General features: G+C 44.7%; 2 protein-coding genes across 3 annotated transcripts in view; both read left to right on the top strand.

Annotated features, from left to right (window-relative positions):
* LOC309807668 (interferon regulatory factor 6-like) overlaps window positions 1-26558 on the top strand; it is a 490462-nt gene that overhangs the window by 183917 nt on the left and 279987 nt on the right. The gene's annotated exons all lie outside the window — the stretch shown is intronic.
* Window positions 9013-26558, top strand: part of LOC309808037 (forkhead-associated domain-containing protein 1-like) — a gene marked incomplete at both ends in the record, with an annotated part of 85275 nt that continues 67729 nt past the window's right edge. The window contains one exon of the mRNA XM_082628049.1: window positions 9013-9105. Coding sequence (XP_082484175.1) covers window positions 9013-9105 — 93 coding nt within the window. The remainder of the gene's footprint in view (window positions 9106-26558) is intronic.

Raw genomic sequence — 26558 nt, 5'->3', positions numbered from 1 at the left:
ACAGGTGAGAGAAGTGAGGTACAGACAGAATAAAACAAACAAACAAACGAAACCAGGCCGATCAGAGGTGGGATCAGCACCCTTCATCTGCAGTTTTCAAACAGAACATACAGACTGACCTCCCTGGCAAACCTTTTTTTCTGTGTTGTTGTTTTTTAGAGAGAGTAGTATTTTGTTTTTGTTTTAATTTTTAAAAATTAATTAATTTATTTATTTTTGGCTGTGTTGGGTCTTCGTTTCTGTGCGAGGGCTTTCTCCAGTTGTGGCAAGCGGGGGTCACTCTTCATCACGGTGCACAGGCCTCTCACTATCGTGGCCTCTCTTGTTGCAGAGCACAAGCTCCAGACGCGCAGGCTCAGTAGTTGTGGCTCACGGGCCTAGTTGCTCCGCGGCATGTGGGATCCTCCCAGACAAGGGCTCGAACCCACGTCCCCTGCATTGGCAGGCAGATTCTCAACCACTGCGCCACCAGGGAAGCCCCCTGGCAAAGCTCTGATTTGCAAGAGATGAAGGTCCCAACCAGCCTTGTCTCTATCTGAGAAAACACCTGGGTGATTTCTCATTTTCTGACAGGGGAAGGGGGTGAGCACGGCTGCAGAAGGCCTCAGTGACCAGCTGTGATTTTGTGGTTTGAATTTATTTTTGTGAACCTGTGTGTGTGTGTGTGTATAAAAACCTGCATTTCCTTAGCCCATAGCGTCAGGTTATGAATGGACTGTGGAGCCTCCAATGGCCCTTTGCTCTCCCATCTGACACCTACTCAACAGCTTAGCTACTTCCTGATCTTCGAGCGCTCTCTCTCTCTTTTACACTCCCTTTCTCCTGTTCTAGCTCTTTCCCTGGCTCTCTCTTACCCCTTAAAGGCTGGGCAAGCTCCCTACCTCTTCCAGGCAGGAGGCCAGCATTCATTTCTTGTTGGAATGCAGGGGACAACAAGCAGATCTGGGGAGGGGGCACAGTGAATGGGCTCTCCCAGTCAAGGACAGCCCAGGGAAGGTAACTGCGGCCCAATGAGATTTTATGGGGCAGAGGTCCTGCAGGAAAGAAGCCCAGTGGGTGGCAGGAGAGGTCCCTGGCAAGCCCCAGCTACGTCCTCTTGGCCTCAGCTCCCTCCCCCTCTTGCTGCAGGCACTGCCCAAACTTCAGGACAGCCAGAAGCCCAGATTGTTCAGGGCTGAGGGAAAGCAGGTGGTGAGCATGGGTGTCTCGTGGCTGTGACAACTGTCACCTGTGGTCCCCGGGGAAAATACCTTCCCAGCACAGTCATCTAGATTCAAATCCTTTTCTGGCTGTGTCACCTTGGTCACATACCTCCATGTCTCTTGAGCCTTATTTTCCTGTTCAAGTGGGAGTGATGTGATAGAAATAATACCCATCACGACATTTTTGAGCGTTTCTCTGCAGAGCTCCCTGTTCCAGGTGTTTCAGACACACCTACTGCCCCAGGTTATGGTGAGGATTAAATGAGATGATCTACAGGAAGGACTGGGACAGTGCCCTGTGGGTGGAAAGCCCGGAGTTAACATCACTCGCTCCAGTATTAGGAGGACAGCTGGGAATGACAAAGCTGGGACATGGACCCAGGCCTTTCAGACACCAACATCCTGATGTTGATGGAGATACAGTACAGCCTTGGTAGCCACCCAGAGCTCAATAAGATTGATTGATTACAGGCATCACCAAGGAGCCCATATAAGCTAGAAATCTCTTTTTTTTTTTTGGCCATGCCTTGTGGCTTGCGGGATCTTAATTTCCCCACCAGGGATTGAACCCGGGCCATGGCAGTGAAAGCACCAAGTCCTAACCAGTGGACCACCAGGGAATTCCCCAGGTGCAGTATTTTGAACACCCCATCATCGCAAAGTACAACTCTCACTCAGCCCAGGACATGCTATGATAAAGCCATGAGTTATTGGGGTATTGTAGTTTCTGTTTTTGAAATTTAAGTGGATGACATGGAACTGGGTTTTAAGACTTTCACACACCCTTTGACATGACTGTGGCATCCTGTGGGGAGCGGCAGGATCCAATCAAGATTTGGCAATTTCTGCTCCAGTGAGCCTGAATGTCAGCTTTGTTCTCCGTTTAGTATTTCCTCATGGAGAGATGGACTAATGGCAACATATGCTCTCCCAAGCCTATCAGGGGGCCAAGGGCGGCACCGGCTCCAGGCTGGCCTGGATGGGCTCTGTAGGGTCTGGCTGGCAATGAGCAGGGTTGCGTTCTGTGCTCATGTTGATGACATTGAAGACAAGCATGGAGATGGGCATGGGGCTGGCGAGGGCCAAGGCTACAGAAGCCTAGGTCCTGGGGTAAGGACAGTTCAGCTCAGCAGCTCAAGAGTAGGAGGCAAGGCTGTGGGCGGGTGGCAAGGGCTGCCCCTGTTCATTCACTCATTCGTTCATTCAGGCACTGTTCTAGGTACTGGTGATACAGCAGTGAACAAAAGAGAAAAGAAATCCCTGCCCTCATGGAGCTTAAGTTGGGGGGCAGGGGGGAGTTGGGAGTGGGGAGACTGACAACAAATAAGAGAAGGAAACTAAATAAATAGCATGTTAGAGGAGTGGTAAGATGAAGGGAAGAGCAATAGAGTGAGGTGTTTGTTTTGTTATTCATGTTTTTTGGGGGGTGTCTTTTGTTTCGTTTTGTTTTTTTGGGTGGCATCATGGGGCTTGCAGGATCGACCAGGGATCGAACCGGGCAGTGAAAGCACCGAGTCCTAAACACTGGACCGCCAGGGAATTCCAAGACCCTTTTAAATAGGGTGATATTTGAGTAAAAATCTGAAGGAGCTGAAGGAGATCCCTGGGGGAAGTGCCTGGTAGGGAGAAGAAACAGTAACTGCAAAGGCCCTGAGGCAGAAATGTGCCTGGAGAGTTGAGCCTGACCCTCTCTGTTCCTCTGAAGTTACCACTCAGGGCCCCGGCCTCTGTGGTCACTCCTCATACATTCCTAAGGTCTTTCTGGTCGAAGGGAACTAACCCAGGCAGAACCTTCCAGGCTGACTGAGGGCCTGGAAGAGATTTCTAGGGACAAGTGCTGGGAGGGCTCTGCGATTCAACTGCAGGGTTGAAAAAGTCCTGAGGTTTTGCCAAGCTTTTAACAAATGCACAAGGAATTTGAAAGAATGCAACAAATTCATTCCTGGACCATGCTTCAGAGCTGCCTAATCAGAATCTCTGAGGTCTGTGCCAGGGAATGTGCATTTCCAAGAGCCTCTAGGCATGCGGGAGCATCTTTACCATATATTCCATCCCATATCCATTTCCATGATTTTTCTCTCTTATATCTTCTTCTAATTGACTAGAGTGGAGTCTGCCATCTTTCATCTTTCTCAGATGAATATTTTGAGTTTGTTTTGGGGCACCTTGTCCGTCATTTCCTGGCAGGGAAATGAGGCATTCTGTAGGTAGTCAGCAGGTCTGTTCTGCTCCCAGACAGAAGGGGCTGATCTGAAAAAGGTGACATGGGGTGAGGGGAGATAGTTGGCATTTGCATGTCTTCTCCACACGCTCCATCCCCCCAGCCCCGTGCCCATGGGGAGTGCGGGGGGGTTTCTTAAGGATCTGATCCAGGTCGACACTGGGGCCACCGTCTGACCTTATAGGGACTCAGGTGATGTTTGTAGAAATAAAGAACACATGAATGAATAAACGCGAGTTTTGACAGGGAAGGACAGGAACAGTAAGGCTGTGGGCTTGTAAATACCCTTTCCCTAGCACGTGGGAGAATCTTCCATTCTTTCAGAAGTGTTCCTTCCACCCCACCCATCTCCCATCTCCACCCCCACCCCCAGAAGTGATGGTCCCCCCAGCTTACTCTGTTTTCTCCTCCACAACAGAGAGAACTAGAGATTCGGGTGGGACGGGGGGTACTAACCTCCAAGCTTCTCGTGGTTCAGCTCCATTACCCTCCCACGCCTGACCACCCCCTCCTCAACGCACCGAGCCTAGAGCTAAGGTCAGTAGGAAGGATTCTCGAGTCTGCTCCTTCCCCGCTGTAAGACTTGGAGCTACTTCTGTGAACACTGAGCCTGTTTCTCCATCCTTGAAACGGGGCTGGGGACCTCTAGGGGGCAGGTCGGGGAGGGCTCGCAGCGCTGCAGCGGGCTGTAATTGGCCGGGTGCTCCCAGCGCACCTCCCCCTCATCCTCGGGCGCCGCGCACGCCACGCCCCTCCCCAGCTCGGCCGTCAGAATGGCGTTGCCGTGGCGACGTTTGTACAAAGGCCGGGCGGGCGCGCGGGCTGCGGGCCTTCGCCTGGAGACTCCGCGGGAGGGCGGCAGGGCGGAGGTCAGGGCTCTCGGCGGAGGACGAGGCGTGGGCTTCTTCCTCTGGCCAGGTGAGAGCGGCGCGCGAGGAGGCGGCGGGCGGAAACCTGGGCCGGAGGAGGCCAGCCCTGCGAGGTCAAGGGCGTTGGGGTAGGCAGGGGACCCGGCGCCAGCCGAGTCCGAACTCTCTGATCCAGGCTCGGGTCGCCAGGAGCACCCCAGAAAAGGTGCCCCAACACCAGCCATTCCTTCCTAAGTGCAGCCCCTACCTCGCCCCCCAAGGGAGGCGGCACGGGAGCTTTAAGCCTCTCCTGGGCACTAGCTCTTGGATGTCCTGTGGGTATAGCTGGGATTAAGAGAGGAACCCCTGTTTCCCATGATTTATGGACAACACCCACCCAATGGTCAGAGACACACACACACACACACCCGCCCCTTACCTGAACTCCCCTTCTTTAAGGAACTTTGAGGCCACTGTAAACCTCAAAAGAAAGTTTGCTCCTATAGCCCAATTCTGAGCCATCCAAAGTGGTCGGGGGAACGCAGATGACTGAAGCCCTTTTGCTCTTTCCTGTGGCTGGTGCTCCATGGCGCTGAGTAAGAACGAATTCACAGAGCTCCACACATTCAAATTACTTTGACAGTGTTTTCACGCAAGGAAGTGATGCACAGGGCAAAATGAAGGTGGAGAAATATTGTCCAATCCAAAAGCTAAAGAGATAGAATTTAGGTTTTCCAAGGAGTCATCTAAGCTAGATACTGACAGGAAAAATGAAAGGTAGTTACTATCAAAGCTTCCTAGCCAGCTGGCTGTACTGACTTGCTTTGAGGTGTCCTTTGTATTTTCATTCACTCAGCAAGTGTTTCCCAAGCACCTACTATATGTCAGGTTCTGCCCCCCCGCCGCCCCCTACCCTGGAGAAGGGGTAATGCACAGAACTGGCAGGAACTGCAAAGGGTCTGACATTTGACCCTGTTTGAAAGTTAGTAAGTTAGCCTGCCCAGCTTATAGTTCCTGGCAGAAGACAAGAGACTCCTGGGCCAGAAACAAAGAACTTGATTACTCACAGCACAGCCGACATAACAGGCAGCAGAGCTGCATATGCACATTGGTTCCTGTTGCCCTGAAAGTCCCTCGGGGTGGTGCAGAGCAGCCAGTGTGGATGCTGTGCGCACAGTGGGTCTGTGTCCCAGGTAAGGAACTCCAAACTCAGGAAACTGCAATCTTTGAAAGGGGCTGCTAGCAAACCTGCCCAACTTTTGCCCCAGAAGGAGCCGTTATCTTTATTAGAAACATTACCTCTCTCCTCCCAGGCTGTTTGCCATACAAGCATCCTCGGAAAGTGAGTGCAGGACAAAATCTTTCAATGCCTTTGCTCTGAAGATGGGTACAAACACAAAATACCCATGAAGAATCGCTTCTGAACAAAATGAACACAGTCCTGGTTTTCCAGGAACATATATCTTAGTGAAAGAGAAACCAACAGCAAGCATAACTAAAGAAAGGAACAAGAACATGTCAGAGGATGATAAGTACAAGGAAGGAAACACAGCAGGGGAAAACTAGCAGGGGAATAACATGACTGAGGGTGCCTTTAGCCAGAGTGGTCAGTCAGGTGGTTGCCCCGAGGGGGGACGTCTGAGCAGAGAGAAGACCCCAGCCTTGGGGACGTCTGGGGTGAGAGCTAAAAAACAAATATGCACATGATCCAAGTTTAAGTTTTCGATTAGTGGCGTTTCCTGTGGTTTTCCTGCAGAAGAGACATTTCTTGGAAGTTTCCATTTTAGCTTAATTAGACTTGAATGTGTTGCGTGCTAACATGGTCCTCTGCAATTGAAGATTAATAACTGAAGGCAGCAGAGCATGGTTCTTTGGGAAGAGGAAATGTCTTTTCCCCTGTATACATGACAGCGAACTTAATCAAATGTATTTCTCATTATATGAAAGCATCAATATTTGTGGGACATCCACAGGCCTCAAAGTTTACAAATATAAACTATGCTGCTTATTTTTATTTCTCTTACCCCCAGGTAGGGTCTCGTCTTCCTTTCAGAGGATAGAATGCTGGTTTCAAGGACTTTCTTTTATTACATGTGCCAAGTGTCAGCAGACAGTGCAATTCCCCCACCCCTACTCTGCCCCACCAGCAGCAATGGAGGTTTGTACACTGGTTACATGCAAAGGCTCAGAGTTGTCACACACTTACTATTGTGTGACCTTAACTTCTCTGAGTCTCAGTTTCCTCATTTGGAAAGCAGGACAATACTGACACCTGCCTCGCAGGGTGGTTCTGAGGATGAAAAGAGGCCATGTGTGTAAAAGGATAGCCCAGTGCCTGGCACTTAGTAGGGATTCAGTGATGGAATGATGATGGAGATGTTGATGGAAAGCAGAGCCAGACCGGAGACCCTCTACGGTCAGACCTAGATGATTTTTGTTTTTATCCACAGTCTAACAACTTCACACTTCAGTGACCTTTCAGTTGAAAAGAGACTTTGGGCACTTTCCTGGTGGCTCAGCGGTTAAGAATCCACCTGCCAATGCAGGGGACACGGGTTCGAGCCCTGGTCCAGGAAGATCCCACATGCCTCGGAGCAACTAAGCCAGTGCACCACAACTGGGCCTGCACTCTAGAGCCTGCGAGCCACAACTAGGGCCCGTGTGCCGCAACTACTGAGCCCACGTGCTTCAACTACTGAAGCCTGCACACCAGGAGCCCATGCTCCACAGCAGGAGAAGCCACCGCAGTGAGAAGCCTGCGCACCGTGAGGAAGAGTAGCCTCCGCTCGCCGCAACTAGAGAAAGCCCGCATGCAGCAACGAAGACCCAACAGAGCCAAAAAAAAAAAAGGAAAAAAAAGAAAAGAGACTATCTGTGACATGGCACTGAGATGGATCAGAATTCAAATATCATGTGAATTATCATCAACATCTTGGAACCAGCTGAAGTCACTGAAATTTTTATGTTTTAAAACACATGTATATATGGGCTTCCCTGGTGGCACAGTGGTTGAGAGTCCGCCTGCCGATGCAGAGGACACAGGTTCGTGCCCCGGTCTGGGAGGATCCCACATGCCGCGGAGCGGCTGGGCCCGTGAGCCATGGCCTCTGAGCCTGTGCGTCCGGAGCCTGTGCTCCGCAATGGGATAGGCCACAACAGTGAGAGGCCCGCGTACCGCAAAAAAAAAATAATAATAATAATAAATAAATAAAAATAAAAATAATAAAAAACATGTATAGGGCTTCCCTGGTGGCACAGTGGTTGAGAATCTGCCTTCTAATACAGGGGACATGGATTCGAGCCCTGGTCTGGGAAGATCCCATGTGCCGCGGAGCAACTAGGCCCGTGAGCCACAACTACTGAGCCTGCGCATCTGGAGCCTGTGCTCCACAACATGAGAGGCCGCAATAGTGAGAGGCCCGTGCACCGTGATGAAGAGTGGCCCCCGCTTGCCACAACTGGAGAAAGCCCTCGCACAGAAACGAAGACCCAACCCAGCAAAAATAAATAAATAAAATTTTAAAACATGTATAGGGTTTACTTTGAAATGCATTAAAATATAAAATGTTGGGCCTCCCTGGTGGCGCAGTGGTTGAGAGTCCGCCTGCCGATGCAGGGGATACGGGTTCGTGCCCCGGTCTGGGAGGATCCCATATGCCGCGGAGCGGCTGGGCCCGTGAGCCATGGCCGCTGGGCCTGCGCATCCGGAGCCTGTGCTCCGCAACGGGGGAGGCCACAACAGTGAGAGGCCCGCATACCGCAAAAAAAAAAATATATATATATATAAAATGTTTAGATGGGTAGATATGTGATAAAGCAAATAGAACAAAATGTTGATTGTAGAATCTGGGTGGTGGTTCTATAGAAGTTCACCATCCACTTCTTTCAACTTTTCTGTGTGTTTGACATTTTCATAATAAAATGCCAGCAAAAGATACATACAGAGTCTTGACCATACAGCCAAGCTATAATCTTGATATTTTGTCTTTGGAAATCATTTTTTTTCAACCTAAATATATGAAGGAATGCGGTGACTTAAAAAGAAAGTATCTTCTAATGCCCATTTCCTTGATGACTGACTCTTCCACTCTTTAAGAAGCTCTGTAGAAGTTGGAGTTTCTTGAGTCAAAGTTCAGAAGCCCAAGATTAATAACAGTCACAATCACAGTAGGACAAATGGGTGTTTAGTGTAGCAATCACCATTCTAGATGCTTCACATTTAATCCTCACAAAACTCTTTGGGATACAGAGTATTATTAGTCCCATTTTACAGATGAGGAAACAGAAGCATAGAGAGAGAATAAGTAACTCACCCAGAGTCACAGAGCTAGTAAGTGGTGGGTTAGTAACACTGAGTACTTGATTCTGTCAGATAACTAACCCCAAACTAAGCTTAATGGGAGGTGGAGAGCGGTTATCAGTGGAATTCAGATTTGTTTGGTTTTTTTTTTTGCTATTGCTTGTTTGTGCTCTGAGTTACATAAAGGATGTCCTCTTGTGATCAGAAGCAAGCTCATCTATGCCAGCTATCACTGTTAAAAGGACAGTCTTAAAAATGTGCGGAATTATCATTGTGATCATTGATTGTTAAATTCAGCTATCCACTCCTACCTCTGCTGCCTTCTCCTGTGGACATTATGGTGTATTCCATTCATTCTAAATATGACATTGAATAATTAGAGGACTGTATTTTTCTAACAAAATTGTTTTCTGAAAACCTTTTATAGGGAAAGCAGAGAATATGAAAGCCTATCTAAAGAGTGCAGAAGGCTATTTTGTCCTGAATAAAAGCACTACGATTGGAAGGCATGAAAATTCAGACCTTGTTTTAGAGGTAAGACCTCTTCCTAGCCAGTCCCCGACCCTCCCTACCTCTCACACCACCAAAAGTCCTTACTGTTCTGTGGACTCCAGTCTCTTGTAAAGCACAGCCTCTGGCTAACAGTCCCAGCCTTCCTCGGTGTGCCACCAATAACCAATCCCGGCATGTGCTGGGTCTCCCTGGCACATGTGGTAAGAATGAGCACAGTGCAAAGTGCGATGGGCCCTGTGTCCTTTGCTAACTGTGTCTGCAGTGTCCCACCCTGATGGCGTGGTTTGGAAGGTGGGCTTAGAGCTGATGCTTGACCTTCACCTGCTCCGCGTCTGGCAGCCACGGCCACCTGAAGGGCCCAGCTTGAGCAATGGCCTCTCGCCCTTTCCAGAGCTTCTGGAGACTATGGGCCCCTCAGAGTCCTCCCCCGCCCCCGTACCTCCAAGTAGTAAATCAGGGTAAGCCCTGCGCATGGCCTCAGCACTCTCTCACTTCATTTCATTCCATTCTCTGAATTAGCTGTGGCTTGGTCCACAGTCCCAGCTCATTGACAGCCAAGGAAGTTGGAAGAAATTGTAAGTAAGGAATTATAAAAACAGTGGCTTTGAGCCTTTTAACATTTTGAAAGGGATTAAAATATTGAAGCAGAAAGAGAAATGCAATGGAATCCCTTTAGGACTGTGAAAGGCAGACCACTCTCAGACTTCCCTCAACAGATTTTTTTAAACTTTATTTTGAAATAATTATAGATGCACAAATGGTAGAGAGAATGGCACGAAGCATGTGTGGAGTCCTGTGCCATTTTACCACGTGTGGATTTGGGTGTGGCCCTCAGGATATAGGAGTATTCCATCATCAGAGATGTCCCTTGTGATGCTCCTTTTATAGTCACAATTCCTCCTCCCACCATCGTCCCCACGCTCCGAAAACCACTAATCTGTTCTCCGTCTCTATAATTTTCATCATGTATGTATGACCTTTGTGATTGATTTTTTTTTTTTTTTAGTCAGTGTAGTGCCCTTGACATCCATTTAGGTTATTAGCTTGTTCTTTTATTGCTGAGTAATAGTCCACGGTATGGACGTATCACCTATGTTTAACCATTCACTTTTTGAAGGACATTTTGTTTCCATTTGGGGCTATTACAAATAAATGTACTATAAACATTTGTGTACAGGCTTTTGTGTGAACATAAGTTTTTATTTCTCTGTGATAAATGCTCAGGAGTATGATTGCATGGATTAACATATGTGTTTATATAGATTCGGTTTGTAAAGAAACTGCCAGGCTTATCCAGCGTTGCTGTACCATTTTTCATTTCCACCAGCAATGTATGAGACACATCCTCACCAGCAATTAGCATAAACACTGTTTTTCATTTTAGCTGTTTTAGTAAGTGTGTAGTGGTATCTCATCATAGTCTTAACTTGCATTTTCCAAATCGATAGTGATGTTAAATGTCTTTTCATGTACGTGCTTGCCTTCTGCATATCCTCTTCAGTGAAATATCTCTTCATATCTTTTAAGTGTCTCTAATCGAATTGTTAATTTTTTTACCATTGAGTTTTGAGAATTCTTTATGTATTTTAGATATGAGTCCCTTGTCAGATAGATGGTTTGCAAATATTTTCTCCCATCCGTAGCTTGTCTTCTCATTCTCTTAGCAGAGTATTTCACAGAGCAAAAGCTTTAACTCTTGATGAAGTCCAGGTAGTTATTTTTTCTTTTATAGATCATGCTTTTAGTGTCATGTCTAAGAACATGCCACAAGGTCCCTGACCCTGAGGATTTTCTCTTATGTTTTCTTCTAAGTGTTTTATAGTTTTATTTCTAATCTATGAACCATTTTGGGTTCACTGTCGTTAATGATGTGAGATTTAGGTCAAAGTTCATTTTTCTTGCATGTGGATATTTAGTTGTTCCAGAACCATTTGTTGAAAAGACTATCCTTTCTCCATTGAATTGCTTTTGCAAGTTTGTCAAAAATAATCTGGCCATACTTTCTATGGGGGCTACTTCTTAGTTCCCTATTATGTTTCATGGATCTATTTGTCATAATGGATCTACCATTATGAGATAGCCTTGATTACTGTCGCTATGTAAGTCTTAAATCAGGTAGTGTGATTCCTCCCACTTTTCTTTAAAGAAATTTTTTAACCTATTCTAGTTCCTTTGCCTTTCCATTTACATTTTAGTGTAAGCCTGTCTGTATACACAAAATATCATGCTGTAATTTTGATTGGAATTGTGTTTTATCCTATATATCAATGTGAGAATAATTGATATACTCCTACATTGTCTTCCAATTCATGAACATGGTATATTTCTCCATTTATTCAGTGTCTCTCATGAGTGTTTTGTCGTTTTCAGCATACGAGTCCTGAACATGTTTTGTTAGATTTACACTTAAGTATGTCTCTCTTTTTTTTTTTGAGTGATTGTAAATGGTATTATATTTTTAATTTTGGTGTCCACATGTTCATTGACAGTATATAGAAATACAGTTGATTTTTGTATGCTTCTTGGTATCTTGCAACCTTAACTGCACTTTCTTATATAAGGGCTTTTGTAGATTTCTTGGGATTTTATACATAAACAATCATGTCATCTGCAAATAAGAACAATTTTATTTCTTCTTTCAGAAAAGGAGATCTGAATGCTTTTAATCTTCTTTTCCTTGCTTTATTTCCCTGGTTAAGACTTCCAGGACTCTGCTGAACAAGAGCAGTGTATAAATCCTTACATTCGCTTGTTCCTGACCTTAGGGGAAAGCAGTTACTCTTTCACCATTAAGTAGGAGGTTAGCTGTAGGGTTTTTATACATGTTCTTACCAAGTGAGAAATTTCCCCCTTTATTCCTAGTTTTCTGATAATGTTTATTGTAAACGCAACAGATTTAAAGATAACTCCATGAACCTCCCCGTGAGATTCTCCTCCATGATATGGTCTCCCTTCAAGGACACAGAACATCTGTGCAGTGTGCAAAGTGGGAGGAAAAAGAAGAAGAAGAAGAACTGTAGTTTCTTCTTTATCCTAACAAGGCATAGATTTGGGGTAGTTTTATTTCCTGTCTGGCTAAAGTAGAGACAGAGATCTCTGTTTTGAACCGGACTATGATATTAGAAAACTGTAGTAATTTTTAAAAGCACAGGCTTTGGAGATAGACAGAGCTGGGTTTGAATCTCATTAGGCTACTTTGTGGCTGAGTGACTTCAACCAAATTACTTAATCACTCTGAGCTCCTTTTCCCTGTCTGTAAACCTCTTACCTCACAGGGTTATTCTGAGGATTAAGTGAGAAATGCATATAAAGAGCCTGGCATGTGGTGCTCAGTGAATGTCACAATGACCATTATTATGGTCTCCTAAAACAGAGACTGAGAAGAATCCTCAGAGGTGCACAGGGTTGAGATGAGGATCCACTGACATTAATAAGCCATTTGGAAAAGGGAACTAATGAGGACAGTTATTAACTAGACAGAAATTGAGTTGCATTCATTGTATATAAATAATTGACCGCTTACTGCTCCTCGGACTTAGCTTAAGAAATACGTCACTAGGCTTCCCTGGTGGCGAAATGGTTGAGAGTCCGTCTGCCGATTCAAGGGACACGGATTCGTGCCCCGTTCCGGGAATATCCCACATGCCGCGGAGCGGCTGGGCCCGTGAGCCATGGCCGCTGAGCCAGCGTGTCCGGAGCCTGAGCTCCGCAACGGGAGAGGCCACAACAGTGAGAGGCCCGTGTACCGCAAAAAAAAAAAAAAAAAAAAAAAATTTCAGGGATTTATATTACTAAAAATCATCTTTGCAATTACCAGAGGTTACATCTAGCAAATAAAAAAGATTGTTTGTTTTATTTGCCTGGATCAATCCTAAAGAATAGGCAGTCATGCTTCTAAAGATTTCTACTCATCAGCAAGGTTGACATGTTGTTTGGACTATTGGTATCGTAGTATTTCAACATCATTTACTCTTTCCGATAATGGAAGGTAGTTACATGCTTCTTGTTTTTAAAAATTGGGAGAAAGGAAAATATAAGGAAGAAAATAAAAGTCACTTGTAATCATTTGGCTCAGGGAAAAATCAATATTGATATTTGCAGGGTTTTACCCTCCAGACTTTTTTCTATATCCTGTAAGGAGTTTGGTTCCCTAAGGCAGTAGGAAGCCTGTTTATAGCCAGGCTAGTGAGAACTGTTTATAGTCAACAGTGATAACTGTTGCTATCACTCATTCATTGCACAGTATTTACCCAGAGCCTCAGCACCGAGCCAAGTCTAGGGGTACAGTGATGGCAGAACTGGACATGGTCCCTGCCATCAGGAAGCTGCCAGGAGAGAGAGAAATAAGTCAAATGATCCCACAAAGGTGTGACTAATTCCATTCCAACATTGGGGCTGTAAAGGAAAGGAATATGGAAGACAAGGAGGACTTAACTAGACAAAAGGAGAAGGGAATGGCATGTGCAAGGGCCCTGGGGTGGAAGAGCATATTGTGAACCCAAGGGACTGAGAGAAAACCAGGGCGTCCAGAAGTCAGAGTGGGAAGGAGGAGGGCTAAGGGACAAGTCGGCCTCCTTCATGTCACCATAAGGGTTTTGATCTTTATCTGAAAGCAGTGGGAAGAAGGCTTGAAGGATTGTAAACAAGGGGGAGACCTGCCAGTGAACATCCCGCCTGCTGTGTGCAGACGAGCCATCAGGAGCTCTATTCACAATCTCCCCTCTCCCATTTTACACGGCTCAAAATCCTCAGCCTTGCTCATTTCACAGCTAAACCTTGCAAGTTATAATTTATATGATTTGATGTGCCTTGTAAAGTGTAATCTTTAGAGTTGGATATGACTGTTATTTAAACTCTGCTGAGAAAGGGACTCAGTTCTTCCAGAATGAAGAAACAGCAAAGCCAGTGGTTGTTGGATTTTCCGCATGTTTAAGAGTGGTTGTTCAACATGAACTCCTAGGCATTCTGACCCAGTGGGTTTGGGGTAAGGCCCAGGAATCTTCACATTTATATGCTCCCCAGGTTCAGGTGGGGGGAATGGAGTCCCCTGGAGTTGGCTCCAGGACCACACTTTGAGAACCCCACCATCAGTGCTCCCTCCCTCTCCCTTCTTGATCAGCAGAGCTCCTGCTTGTGTGTGTGTGTGTGTGTGTGTGTGTGTGTGTATTCTTTCAATAAACTTTGTTTTGAGGAAAAGAGAGGCGAAGGGTAAACAATGAAGGGCTGACTGACCCTACCCCCTCCCCAGGGACTCCCCCAGTCCCACCCTGGGGAAGTCCCAGGATCCCTAGAAGACTGAGCTCTAGGACAGCCCAAGTCAGTGCAGGGCTGCAGCTAGGAAGGTGGAGATGGAAGAGAAAAAGAAAGAACAGATATGACAGGGGGATGAAATGCTGGTGTCCACCCCTCACCCTCGGTGATCAGTGTCCTGCCAGCCATCTCCTTTCTCATGGGTGGAGCCATCTCTCCAGCCTGTGTCAGCCCTTCTAGCGTGGGATCTGAGGGTCGTGAAGCCAGACTGATCTCATACACACACCCCAGATCCCATCCAGCCGGATGACTCTCGTCCCTTTTCCTGGCCCCTGCCAGTTCTGGGCTCCCTCTCAGAAAAGAACCAGAGCCTACACCATAATCTTGTTTATTATTATTAAACAAGGCTGCTGGGATTCTCCTATTATTTGCATCATTTCACGGACGTGCAGGTATGTCTGCTCTGTCAAAGGACACATACAGCTATAACTCTGATGGGCATAGCCAAATTGTCCACCAGAGGTTTCCGGATGTGGTGTCCTGCCAGCAGTGGACGCCCGTCTCCCACTCCCTCCCCAGCCTAGGGTGCTGACCCCCCATTGGATCTTCACTGATCTACGGGGTGAAGTATGGTACCTGTGTAATTCACATTTCTGTTATTCTAAGCAAACACCTGCATTTTGGGACATAAGGTGACAGGTGGACTCTCTGTGGGGAAATCCACGGAATGAAACAGGCCTGGGAGGGTGCACTTGCTGGCTCCCCATCTGCATCACGCTTGTCCTCCTGCCTGGGTCGTGCTCCCATCCTCCCCCCTCACCCCCACCTCACCCCTGGCTTCTCCCCATGTGCTCCTTGCTCTGGGGGTTCACCTGTTTGGTCTCACCAGTCCTCAAGGAATGTTTTGTCCCCTGTTTGGGAACTGGCGGCTGATTTCATTGGTCAGTACCCAGCACAGCAATTGATGGGACTAGTTTCTCACCAGCAGATGGAGGGCTTCCAAGAGGAAAAAGTTCAGAGGAAAGGGCTAGATCGTGATCTCATTTTTCTTTTTTTTTTTTATTGTGGTAAGATATGCATAACATAAAATTTACCATCTTAACCACTTTTATTAAGTGTGCAGTTCAGTGGCATTAAATATATTCACACTGTTGTGCAGCCATCACCCCCATCCATCTCCAGAACTCTTTGAATCTTGCAGAACTGAAACTGCACCCATGAAACAACAACTCCCCTTGTCCCCCCATCCCAGCCCCCAGCAACCACCATTCTGCTTTCTGTCTCTATGACCTTGGCTACTCTGGGTATCTCATATAAGTAGAATCATAACAGTATTTGTCTTTTCATGACTGACTTCTTTCACTGAGTATAATATCCTTTCACTGAGTATAACGTCCATGTTCATCCATGCTGTAGCATGTGTCCGAATTTCCTTCCTTTTTTAAGGCTGAATAATATTCCATTGTGTGGATTCACCACATTTTGTTTATTCATTCATCTACTGATGGACACTTGGGTTGTTTCCACCTTTTGGCTGTTGCAAACAATGCTATGAACATGGGTGTATAAATATCTCTTCAAGCCCCTGCTTTCAGTTCTTTGGGATATATACCCAAAAGTAGACTTGCTGGATCATATGATAATTTTATTTTTAATTGTTTGAGGAACTGCCATGCTGTTTTCCATAGTGGCTGCACCAAGTTACATTCTCACAACAGGGCACAAGGGTTCCACTTTCCCTGCGTCCTCACCAACACTTGTTATTTCCCTTTTTTTTTAAAGTAGCCATTCTGATGGATGTGAGCTGAAAGAAAGATCATAATCTTTTGAATAGCATACATAATGCAAACAGCTACAGCATACATTTATGGACTACTTACTGCATCTCACATGGCTTTATACATCATCTATGTATGTTCTGTATATATATTTACAGAATTATATCCACAAAACAAATCCTGTGCGGGTGAGAACTACTATTATCATTATTATCCTCATTTGATGACATGGACATGGGACTCAGAAAGGTTAAGGAACTGGCCCAAATCACACAGCTAGACCGGGGAGGTGGGGCTGAGTTTCAGACTGAGCTGACTCAAGCTTCTAAAAACAGAAGCTTCACTTTTTGAGTGTAAATTTAGCTTTGGGAACATCTAATATCTAAATTGGAAATTCTCAGTTAACTGAGATAACAAGATAATTGACTAAGCTAGGGAAATTCCACCCTGAGGAATGGAGAATGGGGGTTGTCAGTGAAATGTGAGATCAATGTTCTCGTGATCCTCATTCATGCAACAGACTGAGGTGGTGCCATCTAGGGGGGGATTTGGGTAAAGAGGAAACGTTGACCTGGTGCTTTCCCAGGAAGAGGAGCATTGGGGCTGTTAAGTGGGGGCCCAGCAAGAAACACCACTTATCTCTCCAATCCAGCCAGAGTAAGTTCTCTGCTTATAAGGACTGGTGGAGTTCAATTAGTCCCACCTGGATAACCCAGGATAGTCTCCCACTTTTTAAAAAATTTTTAAAAAGTTTTTGGCTGGGTTTGGTCTTCGTTGCTGAGCACAGGCTTTCTCTAGTTGCAGCGAGCGAGGGTTACTCTTTGTTGCGGTGCACGGGCTTCTCATTGCAGTAGCTTCTCTTGTTGTGGAGCACGGGCTCTAGGCATGCAGATTCAGTAGTGGTGGCACGTGGGCTCAGTAGTTGTGGCTCGTGGGCTCTGGAGCGCAAGCTCAGTAGTTGTGGCACGTGGGCTTCGTTGCTCCATGGCATGTGGGATCTTCCCGGACCAGGGCTCGAACCCGTGTCCCCTGCATTGGCAGGCGGATTCTTAACCACTGCAACACCAGGGAAGTCCTTAGTCTCCCTCTTTTAAGAGCACTGATTAGTAACCTTAACATCAGCACAGTCCCTTTGACCACGTCATGGAGCATATTCCCAGGTTCTGGGGATCAGGGCATGGGCATCTTTGGCAGACCATTCTGCCCACCACATTAATACTACCACCTGACTGGACCGTTGCTTTGGGACTGGTCTGAGAGCTTTCTGGAAGTATCAGTAGGATCAATGCCACAGGCCATGGAGAAAGATGGCTGGATGAGCTGGCAGGTGATAATACCATTACCAAGAGGGCAGGAAGCAGGACTGGTTGCGTGAGCACCTCAACATCCCGGAAGCAGCCAGGCAGTTTGGGGCCTGGAGATGAACCAGGGGTTGGAAATACACACCTGCGAATCGAGGGGGTGGCACAGTGGCCACAGCCCATGGACAGAGTGTGGAGGAAACGGACATCTGCGGGGAGAGGAGCCCGGCGTGGAGACCTGGAAGCAGTCAGAGAGGTGAGGGAGCCAGAGAGCTGCTGCCAGGCTGAGGGTATTCATCACAGAGACAGCTTGCTTTGTGCCAGGTACTGTTCTTTTCACTCTCGAGTGTATTAACTCATTTCATCCTTAGGAGGTTAGTGTTGTTTGCCCCACATTACAGATGAGGGCGTTGAGGCACAGATAGGCCGAGTATCCTGCCTGAGGTCACAGAGGGAGGCTGGGGCACTGGGCACCACGCTCGGGCAGTCTGATTTCAGGACCAGCCTCTCCTGAGGCCTTGCTGGTCCACAGGGCTCTCCCGGGGAGACCGGGGAGGAAGGATCCAGCTGATGGGGAAGCAGAGAAGCTTCTTCTTTCCTTCCAATCCCAGACTCGTCGTCTCACCAGCGCCTGGCCGTTTCCTCATATCCTTATTCTTTTGAAAACCCCATTTTTTTTTTTACTATTTCTGCACTACATCCGTTTCCTGAGGCAGTGGGGGGATAGGGCTGGGAGATGGGATAGCCTAGAACCAAAAGGTTAAAAGAAATAGATAAAACACACACACACACACACACACACACACACAAGTTAATTTCAAAAATGTTATCCCACTCCTTTGAACAAGTCACCAAGCAGTACCTTTTGTCAATCCTACAAAGCCCAGCTTATCAAACTCATTTTTGCTGCTCAGGGAGCAACCAAAGAGAAGCAAAGAACCGTGCCCCAGGCTACACAGCTGGAAGGTAGCAGAGGTGGGACTTGAACTCAAGGCTTTCTAACTCCAGAGCCCATCCTCTTGCTCATAATAGAGAACATTTCCCATTTGCCCTATGTTCTCTTCTAAGTGCTTTAGTATGTATTATATCATTTATATGTCACCAGTAACTTATAAGACTGTCCTTTTGTTACCTTACAGATGAGGAAGCTGAGGTATCACTTGCCCAAGGTCACCCTGCTAGGAAGTAGGAGAGCTGGGCTCGAGCCCAGTCTAGTAACCACCACGTTGCCCTGCTCCCCCAACCCCTGAACCACCAGGCCACGTGCCTCTCTCTGACAACTGTGTCACATGTCACAGGGAGGCCGAGAGCCCGAGGAGGCCCCCGAGGGCAATGGCAGTGAGTTGAGGACCCAGCGGGAGAGGAACCTCTTGAAGCCATTTGACAATAAAGGATAGGAAGGGGGAAGGGGCGGCGTTTCCAGGCCGAGGGGGTGGTGAGCACGTTCACAGGTTAGATTGAAGTTACACTGTCAAGGTGAGGATGCAGAAGAGGAGATGGTTGAGGAGAGGGACCAGACCAGGGTGGGATGAAGGCAGGACCACCCGGAGGCCCTTGGCAGCTAAAAGAAGCCTTGAAGTTCCCATCTAAGAGCTTCTCCCTGCCTGGGAAGTCCAGGTCCTGGCAGGGAGCTGAAGGCGCATTCACAGGGGTGTGGAGTGATGGAGGGGAGTTTCCTGAAGGGACTCCACAGGGAGTGGGCAGGGCTCAGAGAAACCACAAAGGATAGTGCAGGGCCCAGAGCTAGTATGAGTGAGGACTGTTCCCACCCCCAGAGCTGAGGGGTGAGGGGCAGGGGCATTTCCTGGGTCCCGGAGACCCCGAGGGCTGAGTAGGGTCCCTCTGAGGGAAGCTGTGTGGCCTCACAGAAAGGAAGCCAGGGGAGTAAGTACCCCAACCTCTCTCCTCCCTGCTCTGATCTCTAACCCCCCATTGGCCAAACCCAACCAGAAACCAGAGGCAAGGAGCCCATCAGCCCATGGATGTAGCTGCACAGGTGGGCCTACTGGGCAGAGGGCACCGTGTAAAGGGATGGAGGAGGGTCTGGAGAAGCAGACGGAGGATGCAGGCAGGTGCAGGAGGTGAAGACCTAGGAGGCTGTTGTCAAAGTAGAATTAAAAGCCTAAGACCAGGAACCTGCTGGCTGGGGGGGGCCCAGAGGGCACTGGGCCAGCCTCAGGACAGAAGTGTGAGGGTGGCAGGAGGGTTTGGGGGCCAGGATGGACTTGAAGGAGCTGGTGAGCTCGAGCAGGGCCCAGGCTGGGTGAGCGTAGGGCATTACGCATAGGGAGGGGATGGGGAGCAAAGGCTACGTGACTCAAGGAGAGGACGAGACAGAGGATAAGGAAGGCTGGGAGCGGGAAGTTATGGTCTGAGATGGGGCTTCCCAGTTCCAGGTGATGCAAGGTTGAAACCTAGCTCAAAGGACGGTTCCAGGTACACGTCGAACCTCAGCGACAACGTCAGCGAACCTCAGGGCAACGTCATAACTAAGTCAGCTTCCCGAGGAGGCTTCCTCAAAGCACAGGAGTCATCAGAGCAGATGGTCATTGTTAAGAGATGTTTAAACGTCTCAATATTTTATGGACTCACTATATAATTTTTAAACATTTAAAATGCAGGAGCCTTTAAGAAATGCACTTGTTTTCTCTATTAGGTCCTGCCTGTCTCCTCTCTCATTATTAAATCACTCTCTACTCTGAAAATCACAGGGTACAAATCAAAGGTACAGGTTTTGGAATTAGACTTGGGTTCAAACCCTGACATTGCCCTGTGCCAGCATCCTGATGTTGAGTGAGTCCCTTCATCTTAGCCAATTTTTGAATCGTGGTAAAATACATATAAAGTTTACCGTCTTAACCACTTTTAAGTGTACAGATCAGTAGTTGTAAGTTATTCACATTGTTGTGCAACCAGCCTCAGAATTTTTCACCTTGCAAAACTGAAACTGTACCCATTAAACAACAACTCCCCGTTTCCCCCTTCCCCAGCCCCTGGCAACCCCTATTCTATTTTGTTTCTATGAGCTTGACTACTCTATGTACCTCACATAAGTGGAATCATACAAAATTTGCCTTTTTGTGACACTTATTTCACATCATGTCCTCACGGTTCATCCATGTTGTAGCATGTGTCAGAATTTCCTTCCTCCTACACTGAATAATATTCCACTGTATGGATGGACCACATTTTGCTTATCCAATCATCGGTCAGTGGGCACTTGGGTGGCTTCCACCTTTTGGCAATTGTGAATAATGCTACTATAAACATGAGTGTACAAATATCTCTTTAAGTTCCTGCTTTCAATTCTTTGGGGTATATACCCGGAAGCGGACTTGCTGGATCATATGATAATTTTATTCTAAATTGTTTGAGAAGCCGCTCTACTGTTTTTCCTATCAGCTGCACCATTTTACATTCTCAGCAGTGCATAAGTGTTCCCCTACTCTACATCCTTGCCAACACTTGTTATTTTCTGTTGCTGTTTGTTTGTTTTTGATAGTAGCCATCCTAATGGGTATGAGGTGGTATCTCACTGTGGTTTTGATTTGCATTTCCCTAATGACTAGTAATGTTGAGCATCTTTTTATATGCTTGTTGGACATTTGTATATCTTCTTTGGAGAAATGTCTATTCCAGTTCTTTGCCCATATTTGATCAGCTTATTTGGGGTTTTTTTTCTTGTTGTTGTTGTTGAGTTATAGTTCTCTATATATTCTTCATATTAACCCTTTTTCAGATTTGTGATTTGCAACTATTTTCTCCCATTCTCTAGATGGCCTTTCACCCTGTTTATTGTGTCCTTTGATTCACAGAAGTTTTAAATTTTGACATAGTTGAATTTATCTATTTTTACTTTTGCTGCCTATGCTTTTGGTATCATATCCAAAAAAGCATTGCCAAATCCAGTGTCATAAAGCTTTCCTCCTGTGTTTTCCTCTAAAAGTTTTATAGTTTTAGACTACGTTTAAGTCTTTGATCCACTTTGAGTTAATTTTTATACATGGTGTAAGGTAAGAGTTCAACTTAATTCTTTTGCAGTCTTTCCCAGCATCATTTGTTGAAAATACTGTTCCTTCCCCATTGAATAATCTTGGCACCCTTGTCAAAAATCATTGGACCATATATGCAAAGTTTTATTTCTGTGCTCTCTCTTCTATTCTATTGGCCTATGTGCCTGACCTTATGTCAGTATCACACTGTTTTGATTGCTGTACCTTTGTATGCAGTAAGTTTTGAAATCAGGAAGTGTGAGACCTCCAGCTTTGCTTTTCTTTTTCAAGATTATTTTGGCTATTTGGGGTCCACTGAGATTCCATATGAATTTTAGGATGGATTTTTCTATTTCAGCCAAAACTGCTGTTGGGATTTTGAATCTGTAGATCCTGCTGTGTAGTAATGACATCTTAACAATCTTAAGTCTTCCAACCCACGAATACAGGGTGTCTTTCCATTTATTTGTGTCTTTAATTTCTTTCAGCAGCACTTTGTAGTTTTCAGTGTACACATCTTTTACCAACTTGGTTAAATTTATCCCAAAGTATGTTATTCTTTTTGATGCTATCATAAATGAAATTATTTTCTTAACTTCCTTTTCCGATTGTTCATTGAGAGCATATAGAAACACAACTGATGTTTGTTGTTGATTTTGTATCCTACGATTTTGCTTCTGAATGTTGTTTATTAGTTCTAAGAGGGTTGTGGTTTTTCATGGACTCTTTAGGATTTTGTACATGTAAGATCATGTTACCTGTGAACAGAGATAATTTTACTTCTTCCTTTCGAATTTGGATTGCCTTTATTTCTTTTTCTTGCCTAATTGCTCTGGCTAGGACTTCCAGTACTTTGTTGAATAGAATTGTCAAAAGCAGGTATCCTTATCTTCTTCTTGATCTTAGAGGAAAAGCTTTCAGTCTTTCACCTTTGAGTATGATGCTACCTGTGGGCTTTTCATATTTGACCTTTATTATGTTGAGGTAATTTCCCTTTATTACCTGCTTGTTGAGTGCTTTTATCATGAAAGAGTGTTGCATTTTGTCAAATGCTTTTTGTTCCCTGTATAGCACAGGGAACTATATTCAATATCTTGTGATAAAGCATAATGGAAAAGAATATTTTAAAAAGAATGTATATATATGTATAACTGAATCACTTTGCTGTACAGCAGAAATTAATACAACATTGTAAATCGACTACATTTCAATAAAATAAATAAATAAACAAAATAAATGAGTCTTAAAAGTCAACAATAAGAAACCAACCAACCCAACTTAAAAATGGGCAACAGATCTGAACAGACACCTCACAAAAGAAAATCTACAGATGTCAAATCAGCATATGAAAAGATGTTAAACATCATACATCATTAAGGAATTTCAAATAAACATGAAATATCTCTTCATTTATTTAGACTACTTTGATTTCTTTCATCAACATTTTGTAGTTTTCTTCATATACCTCTTCATATAGCTAAGTATTTTGTTAGATTTATTCCTAAGTACTTCATTTTTTTTTTTTTTTGGTGCTAATGTAAATGGTGTTGTGTTTTTAATTTCAAATTCCACTTGTTCATTGTTGGTATATAGGAAAGCAATTGACTTTTGTATGTTAATCATGTATCCTGCAACCTGGCTATAATTGCTCATTAGTTCCAGGAGGGCTTTCTGTCGGTTCTTTGGGATTTTCTGCATAGACAATCATGCCATCTGCAAAATGGGCAAAAGATCTGAACAAACACCTCACCAAAGAAGATTTTTTTTTCCTTCCCAATCTGTCTTTTATTCTCTTGTCTTGCCTTGTTGCATTAGCTAGGAGATACAGTACAATGTTGAAAATGCGTGGTGAAAGGGGACATCTTCACCTTATTCCTGATCTTAATTGGAAAGTTTCTAGTTTCTCACCATTAAATATGATGTTAGCTTTAGGGTTTTTATAGATGTACTTTATCAGGTTGAGGAAGTTCCCCTCCATCCTTAATTTGCCAAGAGTTGTTGTGGTGGTTTGGTGGTTTGTTAGTTTATCATGGATGGTGTGTAATTTTGTCAAATGCTCTTTTTGCATCTACTGTTATGATAATGCGATTTCTCTGCGCTGTTGATGTGATGGATTACATTAATTGATTTCCAAATGTTGAACCAGCCTTGCATACCTGGAATAAATCCCACTTGACTGTGGTGTAGAACTCTTTTTATACATCACTGGATTCAATTTGCTAATATTTTGTTGAGGATTTTGCATCTATGTTCATGAGCAGTATTGGTCTGAAATTTTCCTGTTTTGTAATATCTTTATCTGGTTTTGCTATTAGAATAAGTTTGGCCTCACAGAATGAGCTGGGAAGTGTTCTCTCTTCTTCTATTTTCTGGAAGAGATTATTGAGAACTGGTATCATTCTTTCCTTAATATTTGATAGAATTTACCAGTGAACCCATCCAGGCCTGGTGCTTTCCATTTTGGAAGGTTATTCATTATTGATTCAAATTCTTTACTAGATTTGAGTCTATTCAGAGTATTTATTTCTCCTTGTGTGAGTTTCAGTAGATTGTGTCTTTCAAGGAAATGGTCCACTTCATTAAGTTATAAAATCTGTGGGCATAGAATTATTCATAATATTCCTTTATTATCCCTTCAGTGTCCTTGAGATCAGTAGTGATGCCATCGCTTTCATTTCTGATTTGAGTAATTTGTATCTTCTCTCTTTTTTTCTTGGTTATCCTGCTAGAGGTTTGTCAATTTTATTGATCTTTACAAAAAAAAAAAAAAAGCTCTTTATTTTGCTGACTTTTCTCTCTTGTTTTCCTGCTTTTTATTTCATGTATTGCTTCTTTTCTTCTGCTTGTGGTAGGCTTATATTGCTCTTCTTTCTCTAGTTTCATAAAGTGGAAGCTTAGATCTTTTCAAATGTATGCCTTCAATGCCATAAACTTCCCTCCAAGCACTGCTTTCACTGCATCTTGCAAATTTTCATAGGTTGTATTTTCATTTTCATTTAGCTCAAGATAAATTTTTATTTCCCATGAGACTTCCTCCTTGACCCATCTGTTATTTAGAGGTGTGTTGTTTAATCTACAAATATTTGGGTATTTTCCAGCTGTCTTTCTGGTATTGGTTTCTAGCCTAATTCCATTGTGTTCTGAAAACGTACTTTGCATAATTTCTATTCTTTTACATTTGTTGAGGTATATTTCGTGGCCTGGAATGTGGTCTGCTTGGTGAATGTTCCATGGGAGCTTGAGAAGGATGTGTGTTTTGTTGCTGTGGGATGAAGCTGTGTGGTTGCCAGTTAGATCCAGATGATGGTAGTGCTATTCAGTTCAACTTCATTCTTCCTAATTTTCTGCCTGGTGGGTCTGCCCGTCACTGACAGAGGGCTGTTGAGGTCTCCAGCTACCATGATGGATTCATCTGCTTCTCCTTGCAGTTCTATCAGTTTTTGCCTTCCATACTTTGATGCTCTATTGTTGGGTACATACAATGAAGGACTGTTATGTCTGCTTGGAGAATCGACCCCTTTATCACTATGTATCGCCTCTCTTTATCCCTGATAACTTTCCTTCCTCTGAAGTTGGCTCTGCCTGAAATTAATAGAGCTACTCCTGCTTTCTTCTTGTGTTCCAGTATTTTAAGTGCCAAAGTGTGTCGTAGGAATTTGAAAAGTGGGTAAAGGCACAGTCATTTGAATCAGGAAAACCTGGGAACAAGCCAGGCGAGTCGAAGTGGCTGACTGTGGGCACACGTAATCGTTCTATGCCTCAGTTTCCTCGTCTAAAAAATGAGTAATTGTCAGACCTACTGTACAGCACAGGGAACTATATTCAATATCTTGCAGTAACCTGTGATGGAAAAGAATCTGAAAAAGAATAGATATTATATATATGTATAAGTGAATCACTTTGCTGTACACCTGAAACTAACACAACATTGTAAATCAACTAGACTTCAATAAAAAATTAAATTTTTTTGAAATGAGGAAGTATCCCTTTGAATTATTGTGAAGATGAAATGGGATAATGCAGTAAAGCACTTAGCAAATTTCCTGGCATTTTTGTAATTACACATAATGTGTCATTAATATATTCTACTAATATATGCAGTTATATTATTATCTATTCATATAATATAAGCTATTATTAATATAAGCTATTGGTTATAATTATATTGTGGGACATTAGTATAGATTTCTAAGTCCAAGTACTCTCTATGAAAGTTGGATGAGGCGCTCTGAGAAGAGTGACTTAGAAAATAGTTGCAAAGTCTCAGGCTGGAGTGGATGGCTCATAGGCAGTGTCCTGAGAAGACAGAAGACTTCACACGTGCCCTGCAGCCCATAGTCCAGGGCGCCAGGGCCAGGGGGGATGTGATATTTCCTCCTTGGTGCCGAGTTTTGCTCATTCTTCTTATTAAAGTGGTTAAACAGGAGGTTTCTGACCCCACTGACAATTCACTGTCTGGGGTCTCTCTCTTTTGTGGGAAATGTGGTCACACCAGGGCCCCTATTGAAAAATAGATCATCTTTGGTTAGATAAATTCTGATTAGCTTTAAGAAGCAACAGTAATAATTAATCCCATGGGAAAAACCTTCATTGTACACCAAGGCTTTTAAAAGGTAGTTATAAAACTATGTTTTGTGGTGTGAGCTCAATTGTGTTTAAACTTTTTAAAAAGATTGTAAGCATAGAGAAAAGACTGGAAGGATGTGAACCACCGTGTTCTCGGTGCCTGCCTCTGGGGGACGGGAGTCTAAGTGATTTTAATGTCTTCTTTGTGTTTTTCTCTAGTTCTCATTTTCTGCATTATTAGAAAACACTTGTTATTTTTGAAATGAATAGAACAAACAAATGAAAACAACAATTATTACAAAACCTCCCCTTAACTTTAACACTTGCAGTAAATGGACAGTTGTCACTTGCCAACTGACCTTTCTGGTTTGTGTTGGGCCATTTCTGCTGTCTTGCCACTCGGGACAACCAAAAGGATACTTGCATGGGATCAGAGAACTATCAAGTGGCCAATTCCTGGCCAATTCCCCCCGAGTTCCCTCTTGCCTCTGTGTTGCCTGACGCCCTACCCCAAAACTGGGCATCTAGTCTCGGTCTGCTGTCAGGCTCTGGTGACCCTCCACTCACTAGCTGTGTGGCCTTAGGCA

Source organism: Mesoplodon mirus (genome assembly GCF_964341445.2).
Source record: "Mesoplodon mirus genome assembly, chromosome: 7".
In the NCBI taxonomy this organism is placed as follows: domain Eukaryota; kingdom Metazoa; phylum Chordata; class Mammalia; order Artiodactyla; family Ziphiidae; genus Mesoplodon; species Mesoplodon mirus.
This window is presented reverse-complemented; position numbering and strand designations above follow the sequence as displayed.